Here is a 23,343-nt window from a genome sequence, read left to right on the forward strand (position 1 = left end):
GTCTCGATGAGGACGATGTGTGGTTAATATGAGTTGATCTGGCTGGTCACAATGAATGAAGAGTCTCTCGAGGAACAATGCGCTGGGAAGAGTCTGTTGTAATCACTCATACCGCAACCAGCCAGCCGTCTGCAAACGCTTAGCTATAAAGTGGCGACTGTACAGTTAATCTTAGTATATTCTGTCTGGCTGCTGTCGATAGGTTTGGTGCAGAATGCGAAACCCTTCCTGTTTTGGTGCTCTGTCAATCGGGGGGTGGGTGTGGCGGGTGAGGGGGGAGGGGGGTGAGTTGGGGGTTTGAAGAGAGGCGGGCGTTCTCTGAGGCCTCGGGGAAGAAACGGAAAGGTTTGACAAGGAGCGTGTAGCCAGAATAACCCGAAGAGTGCATGCCTTGCTGTGCTGAGGACTTTTCTTTTTCTTCTGGTTGTTTTGCGTCTACTTTTTATCAATGGGAATTTCTAATTTGTTGTAACAAGCCAGGAATATCTGAGACCGCATGGGAGTTCCTAAAAATATACGGCAAAACAGAGAAAGAGTAGCCTGGAATTGTCAAGACGTTGTTCTTTCAGGGAAAGCAAGCTTTTGGGGGGACCTTTTGGCATTTTCCTCAAAATGGTAAGTGATTGTTTCATCGCTGAGTCCCGCCGCTAAATTCATCTCGTGGACCTGAAGCAAGAGACTGCTGAAATGTTTTGATAACACTCGCTGTGGACCCCGAGACCAAGTCGAGGGAAATATGCTACCTACAATGTGGTTTAATGGCAATTGGATCATTTATTTAGTGTGATAACATCTAGAGCAGGAACTCAGATGTAAGCAATGAGCTACAAAACGAAATGTTACTCTGAAGCTTAAAGCGTGTTGCACCACCCATTGCTGTCGTATGGGGACTTTATTTATTGCCTTTCACTTCTCACGTCTCTTTTTGTTATAATCGTGACATTTATGGACTTGCATATCAATGCAAAACATAAGAGATTGTTTAATCGCGGTCCAAACAAAACAGTCAGAGACCCGAAGATTTTGGGAGTGCAGAGCGACGGTTGTGCTTGTGCTGGCAGCGCGCTTTGTGAATGGTTCTGTAAAGCCTGCACCCACAGCAGAAATGAACATCAGTCCTGTATACATTCCTCTTATTCCTCACCTTTTCACTCTCCTGGATTACATTATGGTTTATCAGTGCGTCTGGGAAAGAGAGAGAGAGATGGAAGAATGATTTCCAGTCAGTAGACAGCAAAGTTTCTGGGCTTTACTAACACTGCCGTTGGAGTATTTGCCCCAGTGTGTAAGGCTGGAAAGGTAATGCTTTCAGTTCTTACTATAATAAACAAACTGGACTAGGGGAACTGATTAAAAATACTCAGAGCAAGTTATACATTAGAGTCATTGAGACTTCATTAATTTACATAGCTCTTAGATGAAAAATTGCTTAGGTCTTGTAACACAAGCACTTTCTGTTATTTCTATCCATATGAGTTGTTATCAAAGGATAATGTGTTAATGAAAATTCCCTGCAGTGGCCCCACTTTTCAGAATGTTCATTTGTTAGATGAAGCAGACTGTGAGGGAATTCAGGCAGAGAATAAAGCTGAATGGGCTGTTTTGGTCCCTTGTCTTCTATGTAGTTCTGTGTTGTTCATTTTCTGAGGTAAACTCTTTTACATTAAGTTTTCAGTACTCTCTCCTTGAAACCTGTGAGTGCAATCAGAGGCTATACTTTGCTAGATGTTTCCCAACATTTGACTAATTCAGCATCATAAACCACCCACAGAGGTGTATTGCACAGGAGGATGTGGTTTGGCCATACTCTCTTTGGCAGCTCTTTACTAGAAGTTTTCAAAACTAATTCCATCCCTATTTTTCTGTACTTTGCTTTCTGCATTACTTCCAAATCCATCATATTTTCTTTGCATTAATAATTTCAGCCTTGTCCCCTACTTTAGGTAAAATATTCCATATCTGATCTCCACAAGATATAGGAGCAGAATTAGGGCATTCAGTTCACTGAAACCTCTCTCCAATTTAATTATAGCTTTTTTTTCAATCCTCTTGTCTTACCTTCTACCCATAACCATTAACCCCCTGCTCCCTTGCCAATCATGAACCTATCAATCTCAGTATTAAATGTACCCAATGATATGGTCTTTACAGCCCTCTGTGGGAATGAATTCCACGGATTCAGTTTGAAAGGAATGTGGAATGTAGATCGCAGAACAGTTCAGCAGAGCATAAGCCCTTCAGCCCATGATGTTGTGCCAACCCTTTCACTTATTCCAAGATCAAACTAACCCTTCCCTCCCGCATAAAATCTCCATTTTTTTTCATCCATGTGTCTATCTGAGAGTCTCTTAAATGTTCCTAATGTATCTTCCCCTATTACTACCCCTGGCAAAACATTCCATACACCCACCAGTCTGTGTGGGGGAAAGAAAAATCTCTGATACCCTCCTCCCCAGTACTTTCCTCCAAACACCTTAATGCTAACCCCTACATATTAGTGATTTCCACTTTTGGAAAAAGGTACTGGCTGTCCACTCCGTCGAAGAATCTTATCAACCTGTACACCTCTATCAAGTCACCTCTCATCTACTTTCTTTCTAAACAGAAAAGCCCTAGCTCGCACAACCTATCCTGATAGAATATGCTCTCCAGTCCAGGCAGCATCCTTTGAAATCTCCTTTGCACCCACTCTAAAGCTTCTACATCCTGCACACATATTCCAATTGGACACAATATTCCAAGTATGGTATAACTAGGGTTTTACAGAGCAGCAAAATTACCTCATGGCTCTTGAACACAATCTCCGACTAATGAAGGTCAATCCACCATTCACCTTCTTATCCACCCTATCAACATGCACCGCAACTTTAGGGATCTGTGGACGTGGACCCAATGATCCTTCTGTTCCTCCACACCGCTAAGTATCCTGCCATTAGCCCTGTATTCTGCCTTCAAGTTCAGTCTTCCAAAGTGAATCATTTCACACTTTCCTGGATTGAACGCCATCTGCCACCTCTTAACTGAGATCTGCTTCCCATCAATGTCTTATTGTAACCTAGAACAAACTTCTACACTACTCTCACACCACCAACCTTTGTGTCATCTGCAAGCCTACTAAGCCAGCCTTCTACTTCCTCTTCCAAATGATTTATAAAATAATTCAAAAAGCAGGGGTCCCATAACAGATCCCTTCAGAATATCACTGGCCACTGATCTCCAAGCAGAATACACGTCAGCTACTAAGATGGTTCAAGTTCAAGCTCAAGATAATGACAATGTTCCTCTGGACCACAGTATATCCACAATACATTTATCATACACAGCACATCAAGCAAAATATTACTACAAATAAGTTAATACAATATAATTTAGAATGCATGTGAAGTGTGCACCACAGGAGAACAGTACAGTAACAGTAAACAACTCACTGTCCTCATGACAGGGTGGCAGAGTGTTCATTAGTCTTAGAACCTGGGGGAAGAAGCTGTTACGCAGTCTGGCAGACCTAGTCCTGGTGCTCCTGTACCTCCTTCCTGACTGTAGTGGGTGGAAGAGATGATCAGATTGATGGTAGGAGTCCTCAATGATGCTTCAGTCCCTTCATGTAAAATGTAAACATCACAAATAGAGGGAGAGGGGAGCGAGATCCTGATGATACTCTTGGTGGTTTTTACTATCCTCTGTAGAGTCTTGTGGTCTGATGCCTTTCAACTTCCGCACCGCACAATGATACAGCCAGACAGGACATTCTTGAAGGTACTCCTGTGGAAAGTTGTTAGAATGGGGTGTTTACATGCCTAAATCTCCTCAGAAAGTGGAGATGCTGCTGTTCCTTCTGAGCTAGTGAGGAAGTGGTGTGGGCCCAGGTTAGATCGTCCGTTATGTGCATTCCAAGGAACTTTGTGTTCTTTACTCTTTGCGGCCGAACCGTTAATATGCAATGGAGAGTGGCTGATCTATGCCTTCCTGAAATCACAATCATCTTTTTTCTCTTGACCACACTGAGGGTCAAGTTGTTGTTCTCTTACCTTTTGACAAGCCTCCCTATCTCCTCTCTGTATGCCGACCACGGTTGTGTGATCATCGAACTTGACACGGTTTGAGCTGAATCTGGCAAAGCAATCGTGAGTCTGCAGCGTGAACGGTGACAGACTGAGAACGTAGCCCTGGAGGGCATCAGTGCTCAGTGTGATGGAGCTTGAGATATTGCCGCCATCAAGGTCCACGATCCTGTTACAGAGTGCAGTGTTGAGTATCAACAAGGTTAGTTTATCCACCAGCCTCTGAGGGATGATAATTTTAAATGTCAGGCTAATGTTGATGAACAACATCCTGGTGTATGTAGCATCATTTTCTAGGTGGGACAAAATGGAGTGGAGGGCCGTGGCTATAACTTCATCAGTGGATCACCCATTGCCTTTTGTGGGCAATCGAATTTCATGCAGCCAAGCTTCCCTGGATTCTACACCACCTGACTTTCTGAATTAGCCTACCATGAGGAACCTTGTCAAAAGCTTTACTAAAATCTATATACACCATATCCACAGCTCTGCCTTCATCAATATGCTTTGCCTCTTCCTCGATAAATTTAATCAGGCTTATGAGGTATGGTCTTCCCCTCACAAAGCAGTGTTGACTATCCCTAATCAGATTATGCTGCTCTAAATATTTGTAAATCCTGTCTCTATGAATGCACTCCAAAATTCTTCCATCTCTTATGTAAGGCTCACTAGTATATAATTTCCAGGGTTATCCCTATCAACTTTCTTCAATAAAGGAATGACATTTGTCGCCCTTCAATCCCCATGGAGACTTCTGTTAAATCCCAGATCTAACGTGGTCTCTGTATGCTTTTACCTACAGATTTGCTTGTTATCTTGCTTGCAGATTAAACTTAAAGACTTTATTGCATCATAGAAGTCTGTGTGCATTCACCAATCTTTGGAACAGACACTGGTTAAAGCCAATAGTAACACTGGGAATTCGTGCTGCTATGGGTTTGCCACGGACACTTACATGGCCACAGATGCTTCATAATATTTGATTCTACCACCGAGGGTGAAGTAATTAGGATCCTGTACCTGAAATAATTGCCCAGTTACCATTTGAGATGGGTTCAGTAAATTGGTGCTGATTTGACCATAGCAAAAATGTTCATCTTTCTTTTGAGACAGGAGTGGATCTACCATGTGGGGTATGGTCCTACAACAACTGAAGTATTAGAATGGTTCTAGGTTATTGATCTAGAGAATGAACGTGTCACATCAATACAGTGAGGGAGTTTAAATAATCAAGTCAAACTAGAATAACATGCTTGTCTTAATAATAGCTTGTTATGAGAACTCATCTGAATCACTTATGGAGTCCTTGCCTCACTTTCCCTAAATCACTTTGATCTCCAGATCAGTACTTGTCCCCTTAAGTAGCCTAATAATCCAATCAACCAGTGATAAATCAGAGATGGAGAGAGTTCAGTGCTCTCTGTATCCTGTGGACAAATAATAAAAAAGGCCTTTCAAATGTTCTGCATTCAGTAGTCTCTTGTCTGAAACGCTTGCTGAATGTCACTTGCGTCCACCTAAATTAAATTGGTAATTTGGTTTATTCTTGTCACAGATACTGAGGTAAAGTGAAAAACTTTGCGTGCCATCCATACAGATCATTTCATCAAACAGTACAATGGGGTCGTACAGGGGAGAAACAATAACAGAATGCTGAGTAAAGTGTTACGGTTACAGAGACAGTGTAGGCAGACTAAGGCCCATGACCATGATGAGGTAGATTGTGAGGTCAAGCATCCATTTTCATGTACAAGAGGTGTGTTAAAATTTAGTGAGGGTCAATGGGAATTTTCCAATTTCTTTAGTATCCTGAGGAAATACAGGCACTGATGTACTTTCCTGGCCATGGTGTCATTGTGGTTGGGCCAGGACAGGCTTTTAATGATGTTTACTCCTTGGAATTTGAATCTCTCAAACATCTTGACCATAGCCCTATTGATGTAAACAAGAGCATGTACACTGTTTTCTGAAATCAATGATTATCTTTTTTGTTTGCTGAAATTGAGGGAAAGGTTGGGAAACCTCAGTCAGAAGCCTTGCCTCAAATTGGATCTGGGCTAAGCCGGTGAAGTGGCGACTCATGTTGTAGGAAACCTCCACATCTGTAAACCTCATCCTGTCATCAATGCAACCTTCTGCAATGTCGCCCTTTCATTTCCCCCACCCCATTACAAATTAGCTTTGTTTGTCACATGTACATTGAAACATACAGTAAAGTACATTGTTTGTATCAATGACCAGCACAGTCCAAGGATCTGCTGGGGCACCATGCTTCTGGCACTAACATAGCTTGACCACAACGTACTAGCACTAACCTGTATATCTTTGGAATGTGGAAGGAAACTGAAGCATCTGGTGGAGCCAACGTGGTCATGAAGGGAGTGTACACACTCCTTACATACCGTGGCAGGAATCGAACCTGGATCTCTGGAACTGTAAAGTGTTATGCTAACCCCAATCCTCATTAAAAAGCCAAATAGGCATTACAAGTCTCAATATGGCACACTTGTCATTTTGTAGTGTACAGCCCAAGACAGCTGAGGAGTTTTCATGGGCGGGGTGCTTTTACCTTAATTCTTTTCTGTTTGTGCACACTGAGCTGGGAGTGGGACACCTTCCTTTTTAGGCATCAGGCACCAACTACAATCCAACAAAGTGCCTTGATGTAGCCTTAAAGCACTGGCTTCTGTATCCATGTGAGCTCTCCTCCATGTACCACATGTATAATGCCACATCAGCTGGACATGGGTGTCTGGTATTCCAGAGATCTGTATCTTGCCCGCTTCTTGAAAGATGTTTTTGAACCTGACAAGAATTACAGAGAAGTTTGATTAACATTATAGAGGTAAATAAGAACAGGAAAAGACTCTTTGAGCCTGTACCACCATTCAATGAGATAATTGTTGATCTGATCTTGCTCTGCCATCCACTTCTCTTCCCATTTGCCTGTAGCCCTTAAGACTCCTTGGCCCAAAATCCTACTATGTTTGGACAAATTAAATTATTTCTGAGCATCAAAAACATAAATAACCTTAAGTTTCACAAACTGTTTCTTTCAAAATTCACTTAATTATTGAAATTTGCAATTAATTCCCTTTTGACCAAAGATAATTCACTGTTTGTGGTAGTTTAGTTACACAGAAGCTGATTTACCTCTGAGACTCTACCTATGCAGACATTATTCAGGGTAAGCAAAGATGAGTTTGAACGATCGTGCCTTTATACCTATTATGTGGTTAACAGCACATCAATATTCTGCACATTAAGTAGGAGTATTTTAATGACAGTGACAGTGTATAACAGATGATGGCAAAGAAACAGCCCATTATACTGTACATCAGGACAGATCTTTTGTTCCATTATGGGCAAATAAGTGAAAACGTGTGGATGCCATTTCAATGTTGCCAGTTTTTCTGGTGCTGAAGTTATGCTCCACAGTTCCATGACAGATTTTCAAACGAACTCTATGAAGAAATTGTATTCTGCGGATATTGTAAAATGTAAAGTGATGATCCCTAGCCAAAAAGGAAATGCAGCAAGCGAGTTAGGTTTAAGTCTGGAGGCAATAGAAGCAGGAGAACTAAAGGCTCAGCTCTACCACTGTAATGGCTTAAATCTAATGGAGAATTAATGAGATTCATAAGGCCTGGCTTATGTAGAATTAGATACAGTAGTTGTCAATTTCCTCAGAACTGCAAGAGTTTCTAATATAGCAGAGAAACCAGTTACAATCTTCTATGCCTGTTTTAGTTACTATGGTCATCCATTTTTCCTGACGCATATTTTACCCGTTGTGTATAGGGTATTGGAATGTCCAATAGAATTTTTAAACTTTTCATTCTGAGGACTTTTTGATCCTTTTAAGGACATTTATATAACAAGATATGTTTGAAAATTCTGTTTAGTGAAATAAAATATATATCCATTTGGAAATGTTTTGAATACGAGTAGCGGATGTATAGTAAAGAATGCAACTACTGATGCTACATTTGAGAGAACAGATGCATTTGGTTTGTGTTACTTTAGATATAAGTAAACTAACTGAGGTGTTTGAGGATTACAAGGTTTGATGGAAATGCAGGGAAACAAGATCTTATGTGGGAAAGAAGTGGGTTATAATCTTAAGGATGTAAACCTTCTGATTACAACCAGGCAGATCAAGATAGCATAGGATAGTGAAAATGTGAAATTCTGTGAACCAAAAAGAAATTGATCTTGATAAATTAAATATTTCAGAAATGATGGATTTTATTAGGCAAGAGGAGGAAGGCTTACAGAACTAAGTCGGAAAATGGGCTACAATACAAAGCAGAATCAGTTATTGTTTATTAAGTTACCAATATCATTATGCTCATGAAGGGCGAACTGATATGAAAAGACTGAACAAGTTTGATAGGCTGAATGGTCTATTCCTGTTCCATTGTTCCTAATGATGCATATTATTAAACATTCATATATCATATTTCTTAGTACAGAGGAAATCATTCTGCCCATCAAGGCTGTGCCAGCTCTCAGAGAAATCATACCAACCCATTCCCTCCATCTATTTCCCTGTAACAGAAATTTTTTTCACATACCCTTCAACTGTAATGCTCAGTGTGTTGAGCAGCATCATTGGAGGGAGCTATGTCTTAAAGGAGAAGAGGTGGAGAGATGGGAAGTTTTAAGGAGGGAATCACAGATATTAAAGGGAGAAGCAAATTCTTCTGGTTGTCAAAATTTGTGGTCAGTAACCCTATTGCTGCAGAAAATACATTCCACTTAAAGCATGGTAGATCTATTCTCAACAGATGGTCTTATGCACCACTGACAGCTACTACTTGAAGTGCTGCTTAAGATATCAGAGTGCCACTCATGGATGACATCACCTCACTGTCTCTGGGTTCAGTTGGTGTCCTTTGGTACTCGAGATTTTTCTGTAGTCAGTGCATAAGCAAAGCCAGGACAATGAAGACAGTGTTAGGTAGTCTGAAAAGTGATCATGGATTTAGAACATGCAACACCGACAGCAAAAGAACATACTACCTTGGGAAGTGAGACATTCTTTCATTTCCACTTCATTTAGGCTGTTACATTTTACAGGTGAATTTTCCTGAAGGACATGAGTGAATCATATGTGTTTTTTTTATAATAATTTGGTGATTTTCATTGGCATTTTAAATGATACTAGCTTTTTAAAAATCCCAAATTCTTTAATTTTCTGTTTTTTTTAATGCTCCAGCTGATATATTGACGCATGAACTCATCTCTGGATCATTATTGCAATCCTTTAGATACTAGTCCAGTGGTTCAATCTGTAATTTATTGTTACAAGTTTGGCTATTACTTAGGGATAGCAAATTCTCCAAATTGGAAAGCTCCAAGAAAATTTCCTGCTCTTGAACATGTCCTCCCTTGTTTGGTATGTCCAGCTGAAACCTTCCTGTGCTGATGAGTAGCAGTATAAGATCTTGCACTATTATTTCAAAGAGCAGGGAAGGATCTGTACACTCACTAACCCCCAATAAACTCCTAAAAATGCAGACAACCTTGTGACTTATTTCAACAACATTTATGAGAGCAAGTGATATCTGTAAACCAGTTGCTCTCCTCTCCTATGTTTCAGCAACAGTTATACTTCAGAATACCATCTTTACTATTAACTACTTTGGCGGTGATTTGTGGTGATGAAAGGTTTTGAATAACTGGGTATAACTACCCCGGGAATTTTATAAAACCTTCTATTTACATAGCTCTCCAAGACTGCTATTTGTCCTCCATGAGGAAAGAGATGGAATTATTTGCTTGACTAAACTGAGTTTCAGGTCAATGTAAGATTTTGTTTTTTGTTGTTGTTGGTCATTCCAGAATTGTTAGAATGAATTCAAAACCTAAAGTGTTCTACTGTGGGTTGGCTCTAATACTGTGAAGGAACTTAGTTGCACAGTCTGGAGCAGGGTGGGTTTCAGTACCTGGTTCATAGGAGGCCTGATTGCAAGTGATCCTTTTACTTTGGAGAGCCTAAACCATATCTATTCTTGCAAATCCACCTGACAGTAGCCGGATGTAGCCCAGACTAATTCTGCTTTCAAACAACATTTGGATTTAATATTTGTTTTCACCATGAATCCATCCATTATCTCCCTACTTTCAGACAGTAGTCAACATGACACTAATTTCAAACGGTACCCATTTCAACGTAACCCTCTCTCAGACCAGTACCACCTGTGATCTAGTACCCAGACGCTACCTGAACATGTCCCTGTTATCTGACACTACTGAACCTGATCCATTGAGGATTAGGCATAGAGGGACTTGTTTTCTGCCTTTCTGGGAAATAAAGTGATTAAAAAAAATAAATTCCCCGGGAAACTATTCATAATCTGTAATCTAATAAATTTGTTTATTATAAGCAAATTAGTCCGTTTATAAAATGACCCTCAAAATGTTGATCTTTAACACTAAATACTGTGCACATTTAAAATGCCTCAAGTTACTTGCTTATGCTTGGAGCTATGCCTGGGGTTTGGTCAACCACTGATGCGATTCTATTCCCTTCAAAGATCACATTGACTCTGGAACTTGCGTAGTTCTCAAGTTAACAGAGACTCGTTTATATCCAAAGTAATAAATTTGGCAGGGACTCCTCAAACAACTTTTGTGTGAGGCTACTCTTTATAAACAGTATTGTAAGTTATCTGTAAATATTATTCGTCAGCCTCCTCCGATTGCCAGTTTGTCCCTAGAGATTATTTTATGGTTCTTCTGCGCTGACCAAAGCGTAGGCGGCTTCTCAATGAATGCCAGATGCAGCCTGGTCCGTTATAATGCGTGTGTGAGAGAGTGTGTGTGCGCTCGCTATGAACTACCCTTTTCAGACTGCAGATTCTGCAACTTCGGGACACATCTTGGCTTGGGAAGTAAGTAGATGAAGTCTTTTTGCAAGTTATACAAAACAACGTGCAAAGAAAGAAAGAATATAATATCAGCCATTGACGGCGGATGGATTACAATGGAACTCTTGTCTAGGAATTCCTATTTGTGGATCTTGTTCCGTCTGCAATGAAAGTCTTTAATTCCGCGTTCCTGTGAATTCTAAGACTAGTTCAGAGAAGGAAATTCAAGCCGACGTTTAATTCATCACAGGCCTCATCATCAGCATGACTAAGTTCCTGATGCTCTGAATGGTGGTTTCCTTGATGCGTTGTTCTTCGAATTTATCACATTACAAATCCACGCGGCGATATCCAAATATATTGGGCCGCCCTCTGCGAAAGAGACTGGAACAAGCAATGCGACCCAATTCTAGTGTAATATTCAAGGGTTTCCGAGAAGTCTTGCGATTGAAATTATCTACGGGTGTACTGCAAAGTAAGTTTGGTGTGGTCAAAATCACAGCTGGTTGGGTGAAACTGGACGCGGTAAGTTTGGCGGTTATTCGTGATTCATTTGCTCTCCTGTAATACTAGTGAGTCGAAGAACTGCCAGTTACGAGTGACTGTATCCTTCCGAAAGTTAACGTTGCCGCAGTTTGGCTAATGAACGGTTAATGGTCTGAATGTTTCAATATGCCACAGTTCTTCAGGGTAATTCCACGTGCCGCTAGAGAAACGTGGTTGCCAATGTAATATTTACTTTCTTAGACAAAGTTGTGAGCACCGAACGGCGTTGTTGTTTTCGTCAAAATGAAGTTTAATTAAGGAGACGCAACTTTCTAAATAATATGCGTTTGACTTTTTTTTATATCTACTAGGAAATCTTCCCTTCAACGGAGTGTGGATAATGATGTGAGCAGGAAATGGCTGAGAAACAAGTAAAGACTTCCTTCCTTTTTGTTCGACTGCAGTCTCCATCCAACTCTAGATTAAAATGTACAGAGAGCAACGCCGGCCGCGAACTGGGCTCCGCTCTCGCCAGCTATCGGCCGGCTTCACCCACGAACAACGGAGGCGTGGCTGCCGGTTGTCAGGACAACGTCAAACAAGCCTGCGAGGGTCTGTGTGATGGCGGGCAACCGGAGCGAGGTGGCCGCCGCTGGCCAGATGTTCGGTGCTGCGGTTCGTGCCGGAGCAGCAGCATCAGCACCAGCAACGCATGCAAGTTTGGCACAAGGGTGAACTGGTCCCCCCCACTCTCACCCTCAGCCGGTTCCTCAGCCAGCAAGACTGTACACTTCCTGGATCTGGTCACCTCCCAAAGGAGCCCCCAGTCTGGGAACTGGAATGCGGAGTCCGAACAAACTCCGGGGATACTTCCCCCTTCAATGTCTCCGTCAAGACCATCGGCAGCCGACTCCTGGGGCACGCCCACCAAGTATCATGTGCCCAGTTCCAGGAAGGACGGGGTCCGGTGGAAAGTACAAGTCAGCAAGCCGAACGTGGTGGAGGCGCCCATCTTTCGCAAGTCTCCCCCCTCAGTGAATCAGCGATTCAGTTCTGGGGTTGTGGATTGGTCTCCAAGATCGATGGGTACACAGGACAGGGCATGCCACCCTTACCACCCAGCTCTGGGGCTCTCTGGAACAGCCAGCTCGCCAACAAGCCCCAACACACTTCAAAAGGTAAGGACTACCCCTTAATCTGGTGCTTAAAGAACCTTGGTGGATTGCAGGATTTCTGAGAGTTTATCCAAATACGTATATTTTATTCATTAGAATAGAACTTGTGAGGTGACATGTGTCAGTTTTTGCACGATGTGCAGCTTTCTCAGTTACTGCAACTGTTGATGTGCAATCGCAGCGTCCTATTATTAAATGGTCGTTGAGCCAGTGAATATGCAGATCGATTTGGCTCTGGACTTGGTACAATTGGGATTAATGAATATGAAGAAATATATTTCTACTCGGCAGCTTTTTTGCATGAAATCTTGGGGCAGTTTTGTTTCTGGCCAAATGGCGTCACTCAGACGGAACTGTCTAAACTGTGGAAGCAATTGCTCAGCGGTGAAAGCAGCATTATCTCTGTTAAAATAAAGCCTGTAATAGGAAATGATCTTTGATTTTCAAGCATACTGGGCATTCTTTTAAACATGCTGCACTCAGTGCATCCTGATTTGTATCGATTTAATGCCATACACAGATGTTTCCTGAACAGGTGATTTTTTAAAGGGTAAAATTCAATGCATTATTCGTGACTGCTCTGCCTTTCTAGTTTGGAGCTCAATGTAGCTCAAAAATGAAATGATAAACTACTGTATTACCTCACTATTTGGATTTTACTTTATTTATTGTAATTTACAGTGAACTTTTGTTTTCCATAGTACTGCTGTCACAAAACAGCAATTTGCATGACATACGCTAGTGATATAAACTTGATTCTGATAATTAATAGTAAATTAAAAGTATATTTCAATATGACAAGAATACAAATAATAACATTAAGTTGGGTGAGAGGCGTGATTAAAGCATGCACATGTGAGCAGAGAGCACAGTGGAACTAAAATAATCTAGACTTCTTCGTTCTTAGGTAATGCAATTTTAAGATATTTCCAAACTGTTCCATTAAGTTGCAGTGCAGAGAAGTCAATGAAGATAAAAATGGCTAAAAATGATACATTTTTAGAAAAAAATCAGAAATACATCTGTTTTATACCATGTAAGTTCAATGGAGCAAATCTTGCCCAGTTTGGCCCACTGCTCAGTCTGGCATTCATCCTCTGAGTTCTCTTCTTGCCAGTACTATCCTTTTTTGGACATATGGCCCTTGTTATTTTGGCTAACCTGATCTAGCAGCAAGGTGTGGTGAGGAGGCCTCATCTGGAGTACTGTACTATTGGTGCCTTGACAGTCTTTGTCATAAAACGTATTACTAGGAGGTGGAGTCATCCATTCCTCCTCTCAAAGTCTATGAGTCTCTGTCAGAATTATTGAGTGTTTCTGAAATTAATCATTTTTAAAATTGCTTCAAATAAACAAACACATTAAAATGAAAAAAAGGATTCCATTAAAGCATACATACATCAATAAATAAATTAAACCAACATAGATAAGTGAGGAAAAACAAAGGTTTTCCAGTCCACAGGTTTTGGTTCTATTTCAAAAGCATGGGGATTTCAATCCATGGGCGGGGTTGAGGTGGATTTACCAGAGGCAGATTGGGGAATCTCAGTTTCTCTAGGTTTTGATTTTGGTTTCCAATTCAATTCAACCTAAATACTGTATTAGCAATACCACTTCTACTATAATTATTTATTCTGAAGGATTTGTTAAGTACTATGAAATAAAAAGAATTGGCATTCTGAAACTGTTCATTAGAATCCCTGGGAACCATGTAATCTCATTTGTGATTAATGTTGTCTTGATTGATTATGTTAAAACTAAAAATTGCTTCTTTACACAGTCTTGTGCATGATCTTAACTGGTGATTTTGTAAGTTTTTTTAAGCCTGTAGGTGTATATATTTAATGGCATTATGGTTGGCAATGAAGGCAAACCGAGAGCATGTTTTCAGAATTATTATTCCTCGCTTTTTAGGAGATTTTGTGGGTCTTCCTCTGGAGCTATGGAACAGCCTCATACATAGTTCTGTTGTCAAGGCAACTGTAAATGGCTCTTTAGAATTCATTTAGTTGTTCAATTGAACCATGGACTAAATAATAAGAAGAATAAAGTGCATTTGCATGAAAATAACATTGAAGAAATTAATAAAAATGTAATTTTGCTTCTGGCTTTAGTTGCCAAAACATTCAAGTTGGTAAAAACTTTGCTGTCTCCAGCCAACCCCAGGGATGGAGATTTAAAGAGTTGGTTAAACTAATTGAATATTATGAGTGCACCACCCTCTTTCCTGCAGTTCAGATAATAGTTGGAAACTGGATCAACTATTGTAGACCTTGCTGTTAATGTGAGATGGATTGCTAAACTCTGATGCAAGTTTGGAAAGTGACAGAGTATGAGGTGTGTGTGATGAAAGAAGAGTACTCAGTGAGAATATATTGAGCTTTCTGTAGGCATTTGATAGTGTTTAGGTAATGGAGTCTCTGGTTAAACAAGCACTTTGAGATCATTCAGCAAAGGTTTGGAATTTAATAATAAAAAATAGTTCATTGATCCTAAGTGGGAAATTCTTCTGTTACAACAGCAACATTTAAAAACACACTTAGCAGTGGTCAAGGATTACATCTACAGCTTTCTACCACCCAAACTGGAGCCCCTACAATTGGCCTACCTACACAACCAATCGACAGATGATGCAACAGCCACTGCTCTACATACCGGCCTTACACATCTGGAGAAGAAGGATGCTTATGTGAGAATGCTGTTCTTGGACTACAGTTCAACATTCAACACCATAGTTCCATCCAGGCTCGACAAGAAGCTCAGAGACCTCGGCCTTGACCCTGCCTTGTGCAGCTGGATCCTGGTCTTCCTGTCAGAACGCCAGCAGGTTGTAGGAGTGGGCTCGCTCACCTCCAACCCTCTGACTCTCAATACAGGAGCCCCTCAGGGCTGTGTACTGAGTCCCCTCCTTTACTCCCTGTATTGCCACCCACAGCTCCAATCTGCTAATTAAATTTGCCGACGACACTACATTGATTAGCCTTATCTCAAACAATAACGAGGTGGCTTACAGGGAAGGGGTCATCTCTCTGACACAGTGGTGTCAAGAAAACAATCTCTCCCTCAATGTTGCAAAAACAAAGGAGCTGGTTGTGGATTACAGGAGGAATGGAGACGGGTTGACATCAATAGATTTGGGGTTGAGAGGGTGAACAGCTTCAAGTTCCTCAGCATCCACATCACCGACAACTTCATGTGGTCTGTACACACCAACTGTGTGGTGAAAAAGGCACGACAGCGCCTCTTTCACCTCAGACGGTTGAGGAAGTTTGGTATGGGCCCCCAAATCCTAAGAACTTTCTAAAGGGGCACAATTGAGAGCATCCTGACTGGCTGCATCACTGGCTGGTATGGGAACTGTACCTCCCTTAAATGTTGGACTCTGCAGAGAGTGGTGCAGACAGCCCAGCGCATCTGTAGTTGTGAACTTTCCATGATTCAGGACACTTACAAGGACAGATGTGTAAAAAGGGCCTGTAGGATCATTGGGGACCCAAGCCATCCCAACCACAATCTATTCCAGCTGCTACCATCTGGGAAGTGGTTCCGCAGCATAAAAACCAGGACAAACAGGCTCCAGGACAGCTTCTTCCACCAGGCCATCAGACTGATTAACTCACACTGATTTGAGTGTACTCTATATTACATTGACTGTTCTATTTACTATAAATTATTATAAATGACTATGATTGCACATTGCACATTTAGATGGAGAGGTAACATAAAGATTTTTACTCATGTATGTGAAGGATATAAGAAATAAAGTAAATTTAATTCAATTCAATTCAATTCAATTCAAATTTAGTAGGCAGCCGTTGATCCCAAGGGATCACGTGTTTGCGCTTCTAGTGGACTGTGTCCTCTCGAAGGTGTAAGTCTGAGTGGAAAGATTTGAAGAACTGGTGATTGTCCATGCATTGGGTTCCCCCTCTCCACATCACTGATGTAGTCCAAGGGAAGGGCAATTGGTGATACAGCTTGGCACCAGTGTTGCCGCAGAGGTTGTCAGAGTGAAGCTGTAACAACATCAAACTGCCTTAGGGACCCAGGCTTCAGATTTCTTCCTTGGGATTTACTCCTGAAGCCTTTCCCATGGCCGCAAGACAGAGGAGGTTTAAAATTAGTTTTCCTTCTCCTAGGCGGGCTGCCACCCAAAGCTGATGAGCCCTACCTGTCATGGTCCGGTCCGTGAAGTCCACATTCTGGTTCACGGTCCGGTCCATTGTTCCTTATTCCAGGTTTTCCAGTTTTCCCTTTTCCTGTTATGTGCCTTAATTGAGGCACATGATTCCCATTTTGGGCTGGCTACATAAACAGCTAGTGGGTTCAGCTTCAATTGCTGGACTGTTCCCTTCCTTTTCCCTTCCTTCTGTAACCCTCGCCTGCTACCTTCGCCTGAAGCCTTGCCTGTATTGCTGTCAAGTTCTACCGCCAGAGCGAGACTGGAGCCTTGCTGTGTCTAGATAAGGAACTGTCTTTCGTTGTTTGGAACTGTCTCTGTGTCCATGCCTTCGCTAGGTAGGTCCGGCCATTTGCTGCTACCTTGTGTTGGGAACCATCTCTGTGTCCATGCCTTCGCTAGGTAGTTCCGGCCGTTTGCCACTACCTTGTGTTGGGAACCTTCTCGTCATGTTCAGCATTCTGTGTATGAGTCCCGGCCCTACGTCCTGTTCCCAAGAAGGGGTCCCACCTCTGTATTCCATGTTCCTGTCTCTCAAGACCAAGGCTCTGTGTTCTGCGTTCCTGTCTCTCCCTCGACCAAGGCTCTGCGTTCCTGTCTCTCCCTCGACCAAGTCAGGGTTTCGTGTTCTCGTCCCGTCCATGTGCCTCGCCCAGCCCAGTGCTGGGGTTCCCTCATCCTGTGCTAGGGTTCCCTCGTCCTGTCCAGGAGTCTCATGTCCAGTCCTGTAGCCATGCCCCATCCTGTAGCCTTGTCTTGTCCTGGCCTAGATCCGGAGTCCGAGCCCGAGAGACAAGACCCAAGTTCCGGGTCCATGTCCAGTCTCTGACTCAGAGTCCAAGCCCAGGCTCCTAGTTCCTGGTTCCGCTTTCCTATTCAACTCCTAGCCCAGGCCCTGTATCTTAGTCTCGTCCAGGGCCTGTGTCAATGTCCAGCATCATTTCTTCCCCACTTCCTTTACTTTCTTGACACACCTAGTCCTGTTCCTAGTACTTCAGTGTCTGTGTCTTGCATTTGGGTCCGCCATCAGTGCCCCGCGTATGACACTACCTGCCCGAAGCAACTGGTTTTGAGGCGCCTTTGCCCTTCCTCTTTTCAGTATAAACAGTTCCTTTGGCCTAGTAGCTAAGCCAAATGTGAAGGCCAAGAATTGGACTTTGTTGTCAGAGGATGTTAGAATCGCATGCCATTTGAAGCACTTTATAGGTAGTGGGAGCATATGCCAATCTTAGGAACCTGTGCAGACTTAATACTAAAGTACGGAATAGTAATATACACAATAATTATTTACCAATGTGCAATAATGTACAAAATAATAAAACAGAGACTATTGTACTATGATGTGTGTTCTCCTGTCGCATGGAGATGAACTGTTGTATATGCTTATTGCATTTTGTAGGAAGGATTTTCTGTAACAACCCTTGTGACAGTGGAGCTGAATGAGTCTGTTTGAAAGGGTGCTCCACTGCTTATTCAGTAGGTCATGGAGATGATGTGCCAGATTGTCCACAATGGATGACAGTTTGTTTAGTGACATCCTCTCCACCACTAACTCAAGAGTCCAGGTTGTAGCCAAGGACGGATCCAGCCTTCTTGATGAGTTTATTTAGTCTTTTTGCATCACCAGCACTGATGCTGCTCCCCCAGCATAAAGCCCCAAAGAAGACTGCACTCACTACAACAGACTGTAAGCTGGGGCCAAGCTGAAGGGTATCTTTAGGAAATGGGAAGAATAATGTGATGGAGAGATACTATCTGTGTGGACGTTAATGTGTGCAGACATGGAGTCTATTTGCTATAATTGTGGTATCACGGGACATTTTTGATTGTTTTCTTGAAAGTAAAGTAAGAACACAGGGAACGCAGGCAGTTCAAAGCTGCTGGAATGAATGGCAATAGATATATTGACAGGAAAGGAATGGAGGGTTATGGGCTGCGTGCAGGTTGGTGGGACTAGGATAGGGCAAGAGTTCAGCACGGACTAGAAGGGCCGAGATGGCCTGTTTCCGTGCTGTAATTGTTATATGGTTATATGGAAATATAAACAATGAAGACAGTGGTGACCTATATGAAGCTTATGGACTATTCACACTTAACCAAGAAGTTACTGAATAGATTCACAGATATACTGAAAGGAATAAAGGTCAATGAAAAATGGCACTAATGCTGCAATATTGAGCATGTGTGAGGAGCTGTGTAATGTCCAGCATTTGTGTCAATGTGATCCCGCCACTTCATCTTCCCCACACCCTCCTTTCCTCCACTCTCGCCACGACTCCTGGAACTGCTCAGTTTCAACCCACCTACCCCTACTTGACTCCAGCACTTCCACTGCAAAAGCAGAAAGGCAACACTACCTCAGTTTGCACTGTTACACTTTGCACCATTCTATGATTTTGTACTCATTGTGTATTTATTGTTGTGTTTACTATTACCATGAATTCTCTGTACTCTGTGAGCTTCGCACAAGCAAGGAATGGGCGTGCTGCCACAAGAGAGCAGCAATTGCCATCAAGCACCCTCACCATCCAACCCGTGTGAAGGGTCTCAGCTTGAAACGTCGACTGTACTCTTTTCCATAGGTGCTGCCTGGCCTGCTGAGATCCTCCAGTATTTTGTGTGTGTTGCTTGGATTTCCAGCATCTGCAGTCCTTCTCTTGTCCATGCTCCTTTCGCGCTGCTACTGTTGGGAAGGAGGTACAGGAGCCTTAGGTCCCACACTACCAGGTTCAGGAACAGTTATACTAACAGTTCTATTTCTTTGTTCTACTCTGAATGCCTGCAAGAAAATGAATCTTAAGGCAATATCCATTGACATGTATGTGCTTTGATAATACATTTTCTTTGAACTTTGAGCTATCTTGCATTTCTTTTAATACAAATTGCTGTACCAGTCAGGGTGCTCCACCTCCAAACCATGTTGTCTATTTGGCAGTTTGAAGGAATTTGTGCAACAGTCAGAAATGTCCTCATCTGGAAATCTGATGTAATGTAAGGGGATACAACATGCAATGAGATGCTCCTACCTAATGATGACGTTCCCACACCAATTGAGAGAAAGAAGACTATCCTAATAGAAGCTGAAAATGTAGAAGAACTCAGTTTCTCCAGAAATGTTTTAAGAGGTGATTTGCTAGGTTGAATTTCTAGAGTGGCACAAAACAATATGGACAAATTATTACAACATTTTACTCTGGGAACAGGTTATTTTCAATTCAGTCCATCATATTAGTGGGGCAAATTGCCGCAAAGTTTGCAGGCACAAAGCACAGCAGCTGGGGCAGTCTCACAGCGTTAGCATCGTGGAGACAAGAGTCCCCAGACTAACTGGCCCAGTGTTTAAATTGTCCGAGCCTCTCACTACGGTGCAGCCCCGCTGAGGGGATTCACTTCGGGCCTAGATTTCACTGCCGGATAAGCAGTTCTCAACCTCTCCAAATCGGCTCAGTGCCCTGAGCAATCCAACCTTGCCCGACACCCTGCCTTCCATCCTGTCTGGGCAGCATTTACATTGTCCAAACAGTGGATTGTACCTCACATTAGGACCCAGGCCTCACTGTAGAAAATCTCTCCAGGCCACCCAGTGATTCACTTTGGACCTGATTTTCACTGCTGAAGAAGTTGATCTCGACCTCTCCCAGTCAGCTTGGCACTTTGAACGATCCACCCTTGCATCCAGGTAGGTTGGACTGCTCTATCCTGTTTTCTCCCCTCCGAGTTGTTCACTCCAACCAGCAAGGCTCCAACTCCAAGTGTGTCAATTTCACAGTGCACCAGCAGGGCATGTCTCGCAAATTTCCTTTGCCTTTGCTCACTTCTTCATTGTTTGTGGTGATAGTTTGCCACAATTTACTTTTTAAAAAAAAAGTATTATTAGTAATGTTTTTAATCGAATTCCTTTGCTTTTGAACCACAATAAGCTGTCACACATCTTTGGTAGCAACATCTTAATCCAGAAGTCTATCAGCAATTATCCATGAGAAAAATAATCTAGAAAAGTTTATTTGTAGCATATCAAAACAAAACAAGTAATATATATATATTTTAAATAAGTAGTTAAAAAAGAGAGAGAAAAAATTGTGAGGTAGTGTAGATGGGTTCGTTGTCCATTCTGAAGTCTGATAGTGGAGGGAAGAAGCTGTTCCTAGAACAGTCTGTGTGCGTTTTCAGTCTCCTGTACCTCCTCAGTGATGGTAGCCATGAGAAGAGGGCATGTCCTGGGTGGTGGGGATCCTTGATGATAGATATTTCCTTTTAACGATGTCCTCATTGCTGGGAAGGCTAGTGCTTATGATGGAGCTGGCTGAGTTTGCTACATTCTGCAGCTTTCTCCAATCATGTGAAGTGGCCCCTCCACACCAGCAGTGAAGTAAGCAGTAAGATGCTCTCCATGGTACCTGCAGAAATTTGCTAGAGTCTTTCATGACATACGTATCAAATCTCTTAATGAAATATAACATTGTTGTGCTTTCTTTGTAGTGGCATCACTATGTTGGTCCCAAGATAGATCTTCAGAGACGTTGACATGCAGGAACTTGAAACTGCTTACCCTTTTCATTGTTGATCTCTTAATGAGGACTGGTGTGTGGTCCCTCACTTCCCCTTCCTGAAGTCTACAATGGCCACTCTCAGTGGACATCGCAGAAATAAGCACAAGTACCTACAAGCCAAAGAATGGAGTGTGAAGTTCATTATCAATTTAATCAGATGAAAATGTAAGATCTAGTTCATGATCAAAGTCAAAGCAAAGTCAAAATTCAAAGTAAATTTAAAGTACAAGCATTTACTGGCCATTTTATTAGGTACACCTGCTCATTAGTGCAAATACTTAACCATCCAATCATGTGGCAGCAACTCAATGCTTAGAAGCATGCAGTCGTAGTCAAGAGGTTCAGAAGTTGTTCAGATCAAACATCAGAATGGGGAAGAAATGTGATCTAAGTGACTTTAACCATGGAATGATTGTTGGTGCTAGAGGGGTGGTTTAAGTTCTAAAAAACTCCTGATCTCCTGGGATATTCACACACAACGTTCTCTAGAATCTATAGAGAATGATGCAAACAATAAAAAAACATACAGTGACCGTCAGTTTTATAGGTGATGACACCTTATTAATGAAAGGTCAGAGGAGAAGGTTCAGACTGGTTCAAGCTGACAGGAAGGTAGCAGTAACTCAGATAACCACACATTACAACAGCGGTGCGCAAAAGGGCATCTCTGAATGCACAACATATTGAACCTTAAAGTCGATAGACCACAGCAGCAGAAGATCACATAAGCTCTGTGGCCACTTCTTTAGGTACTGTTGCTAGCTAATAAAGTGGCCACTGAGTGTATATGTCACCAAAAGCACCCAAAGATTCATTTCTTGCAGGCATTCACGTAGAACGTAGAACAAAGAACTACGATAGAATCAATGAAAAGCAAAGACTGACCAATGACAATTGTGCTAAAGACAAACTGCAAAAACAAAATAATATAAATAATACTGACAACATGTGTTATATAGTCCCTGAAAGTGAGTCCAATAGGTTGTGGAATCAGTTCAGTGTAGAGGCGAGTGAAGTTGTCCATGCTGGTTCAGATGCCTGATGATTGAAGGGTAGTAACTGTTCCTGAACCTGGTGGTGTGGGACAATTCTCTCTGACATTTGCAGTTTTAAATGGTGCTGCGGAATCTCAGCGATTTCTAGCTGGTGGCTGATGAAATAAGAGAAACAACAAGATAGTTTGTTAATCACACTTTTCTGGGGAAACAATCATTACAAGCAATAGTCCATAACTTTCCTTTGGACTTGGAGGCAATTCCATGTGGCAGAACTGAGGCGAGGTGAAGCAGTGGGCCTGCCATCTGTAATGTATTGTGTGAGTATTCATAGCGTCAGAGTACGTATGACGTCAGGACATAGAGAGGTAAAAATGGAAGTCTGTTGAATAAACGTGGTTGTTCAATCTACGGTGGTGTCCAAGTCACATCAATATTACATGGTGTCAGAAGTGCGATGTGCTAGGTTTCTGCATGTGGCGGGAGAAGAGGCAATAAAGGTTTGCAACATGTTTGTCTTCCAAGATGATGAGCAAGATAAAATTGAAGCGTTGAAGAAAAAGTTTCAGGATTACTGCAAACTGAGAAAAAACCTACCGTACATCCAACACATGTTTTTCACGAGGGCTCAAGGACCAATAGAGACCACAGATGCCTATGTAGCAGATTTGAAGAACAAGGCAAATGACTGTGAGTTCGGACAACTGCATGACTGTTTAATATGTGACAGGATTATATGCGGCATACTAGGTGATCAAGTGAGAGGCAGGCTATTGAGAGAGGCAGATCTTACATTAGAAAAGGCAATTAATGTTTGCCGTGCCAGCGAGATCACGTCAAGTCAGGTTAAAGTGCTCAATGAAGAGATTGAAGTGCACAAAATAAAAACTGTGAAAACTGACAAGAATAGGACAAAGCCAGCTCCACAGGATGATCAAAAGGAAGTTAACTGCAACAAATGTGGTTATAAACATGGATACAGAAAATGTCCAGCCTTTGGTCAGACATGCAAGTTATGCCA

At 42.1% G+C, this 23,343-nt stretch overlaps 1 protein-coding gene across 2 annotated transcripts; it reads left to right on the forward strand.

Moving 5' to 3' along the window:
* Window positions 1-559: 559 nt before the first annotated feature.
* On the forward strand, window positions 560-12,705 carry LOC134345696 (uncharacterized). 2 transcript variants are annotated; one of them, XM_063046777.1, is made up of 2 exons: window positions 560-615; window positions 11,794-12,705. In XM_063046777.1, the coding sequence occupies exon 2, from the start codon at window positions 11,839-11,841 to the stop codon at window positions 12,616-12,618; it is 780 nt and encodes a 259-aa protein (XP_062902847.1). In that variant the 5' UTR covers window positions 560-615; window positions 11,794-11,838; the 3' UTR covers window positions 12,619-12,705. The 2 variants fall into 2 exon arrangements, with proteins under 2 accessions (XP_062902847.1, XP_062902846.1); XM_063046776.1 differs by lacking the exon at window positions 560-615 and adding an exon at window positions 11,546-11,664.
* Window positions 12,706-23,343: the final 10,638 nt, after the last annotated feature.

The sequence above is a fragment of the Mobula hypostoma genome, chromosome 4, assembly GCF_963921235.1.
Source record: "Mobula hypostoma chromosome 4, sMobHyp1.1, whole genome shotgun sequence".
Classification (NCBI taxonomy): domain Eukaryota; kingdom Metazoa; phylum Chordata; class Chondrichthyes; order Myliobatiformes; family Myliobatidae; genus Mobula; species Mobula hypostoma.

What these genes read in the sequence shown, in the direction of transcription:
- LOC134345696 (XM_063046777.1), top strand. Translation starts at nt 11,839, where the DNA reads ATGGCTGAGAAACAAGTAAAGACTTCCTTCCTTTTTGTTCGACTGCAG.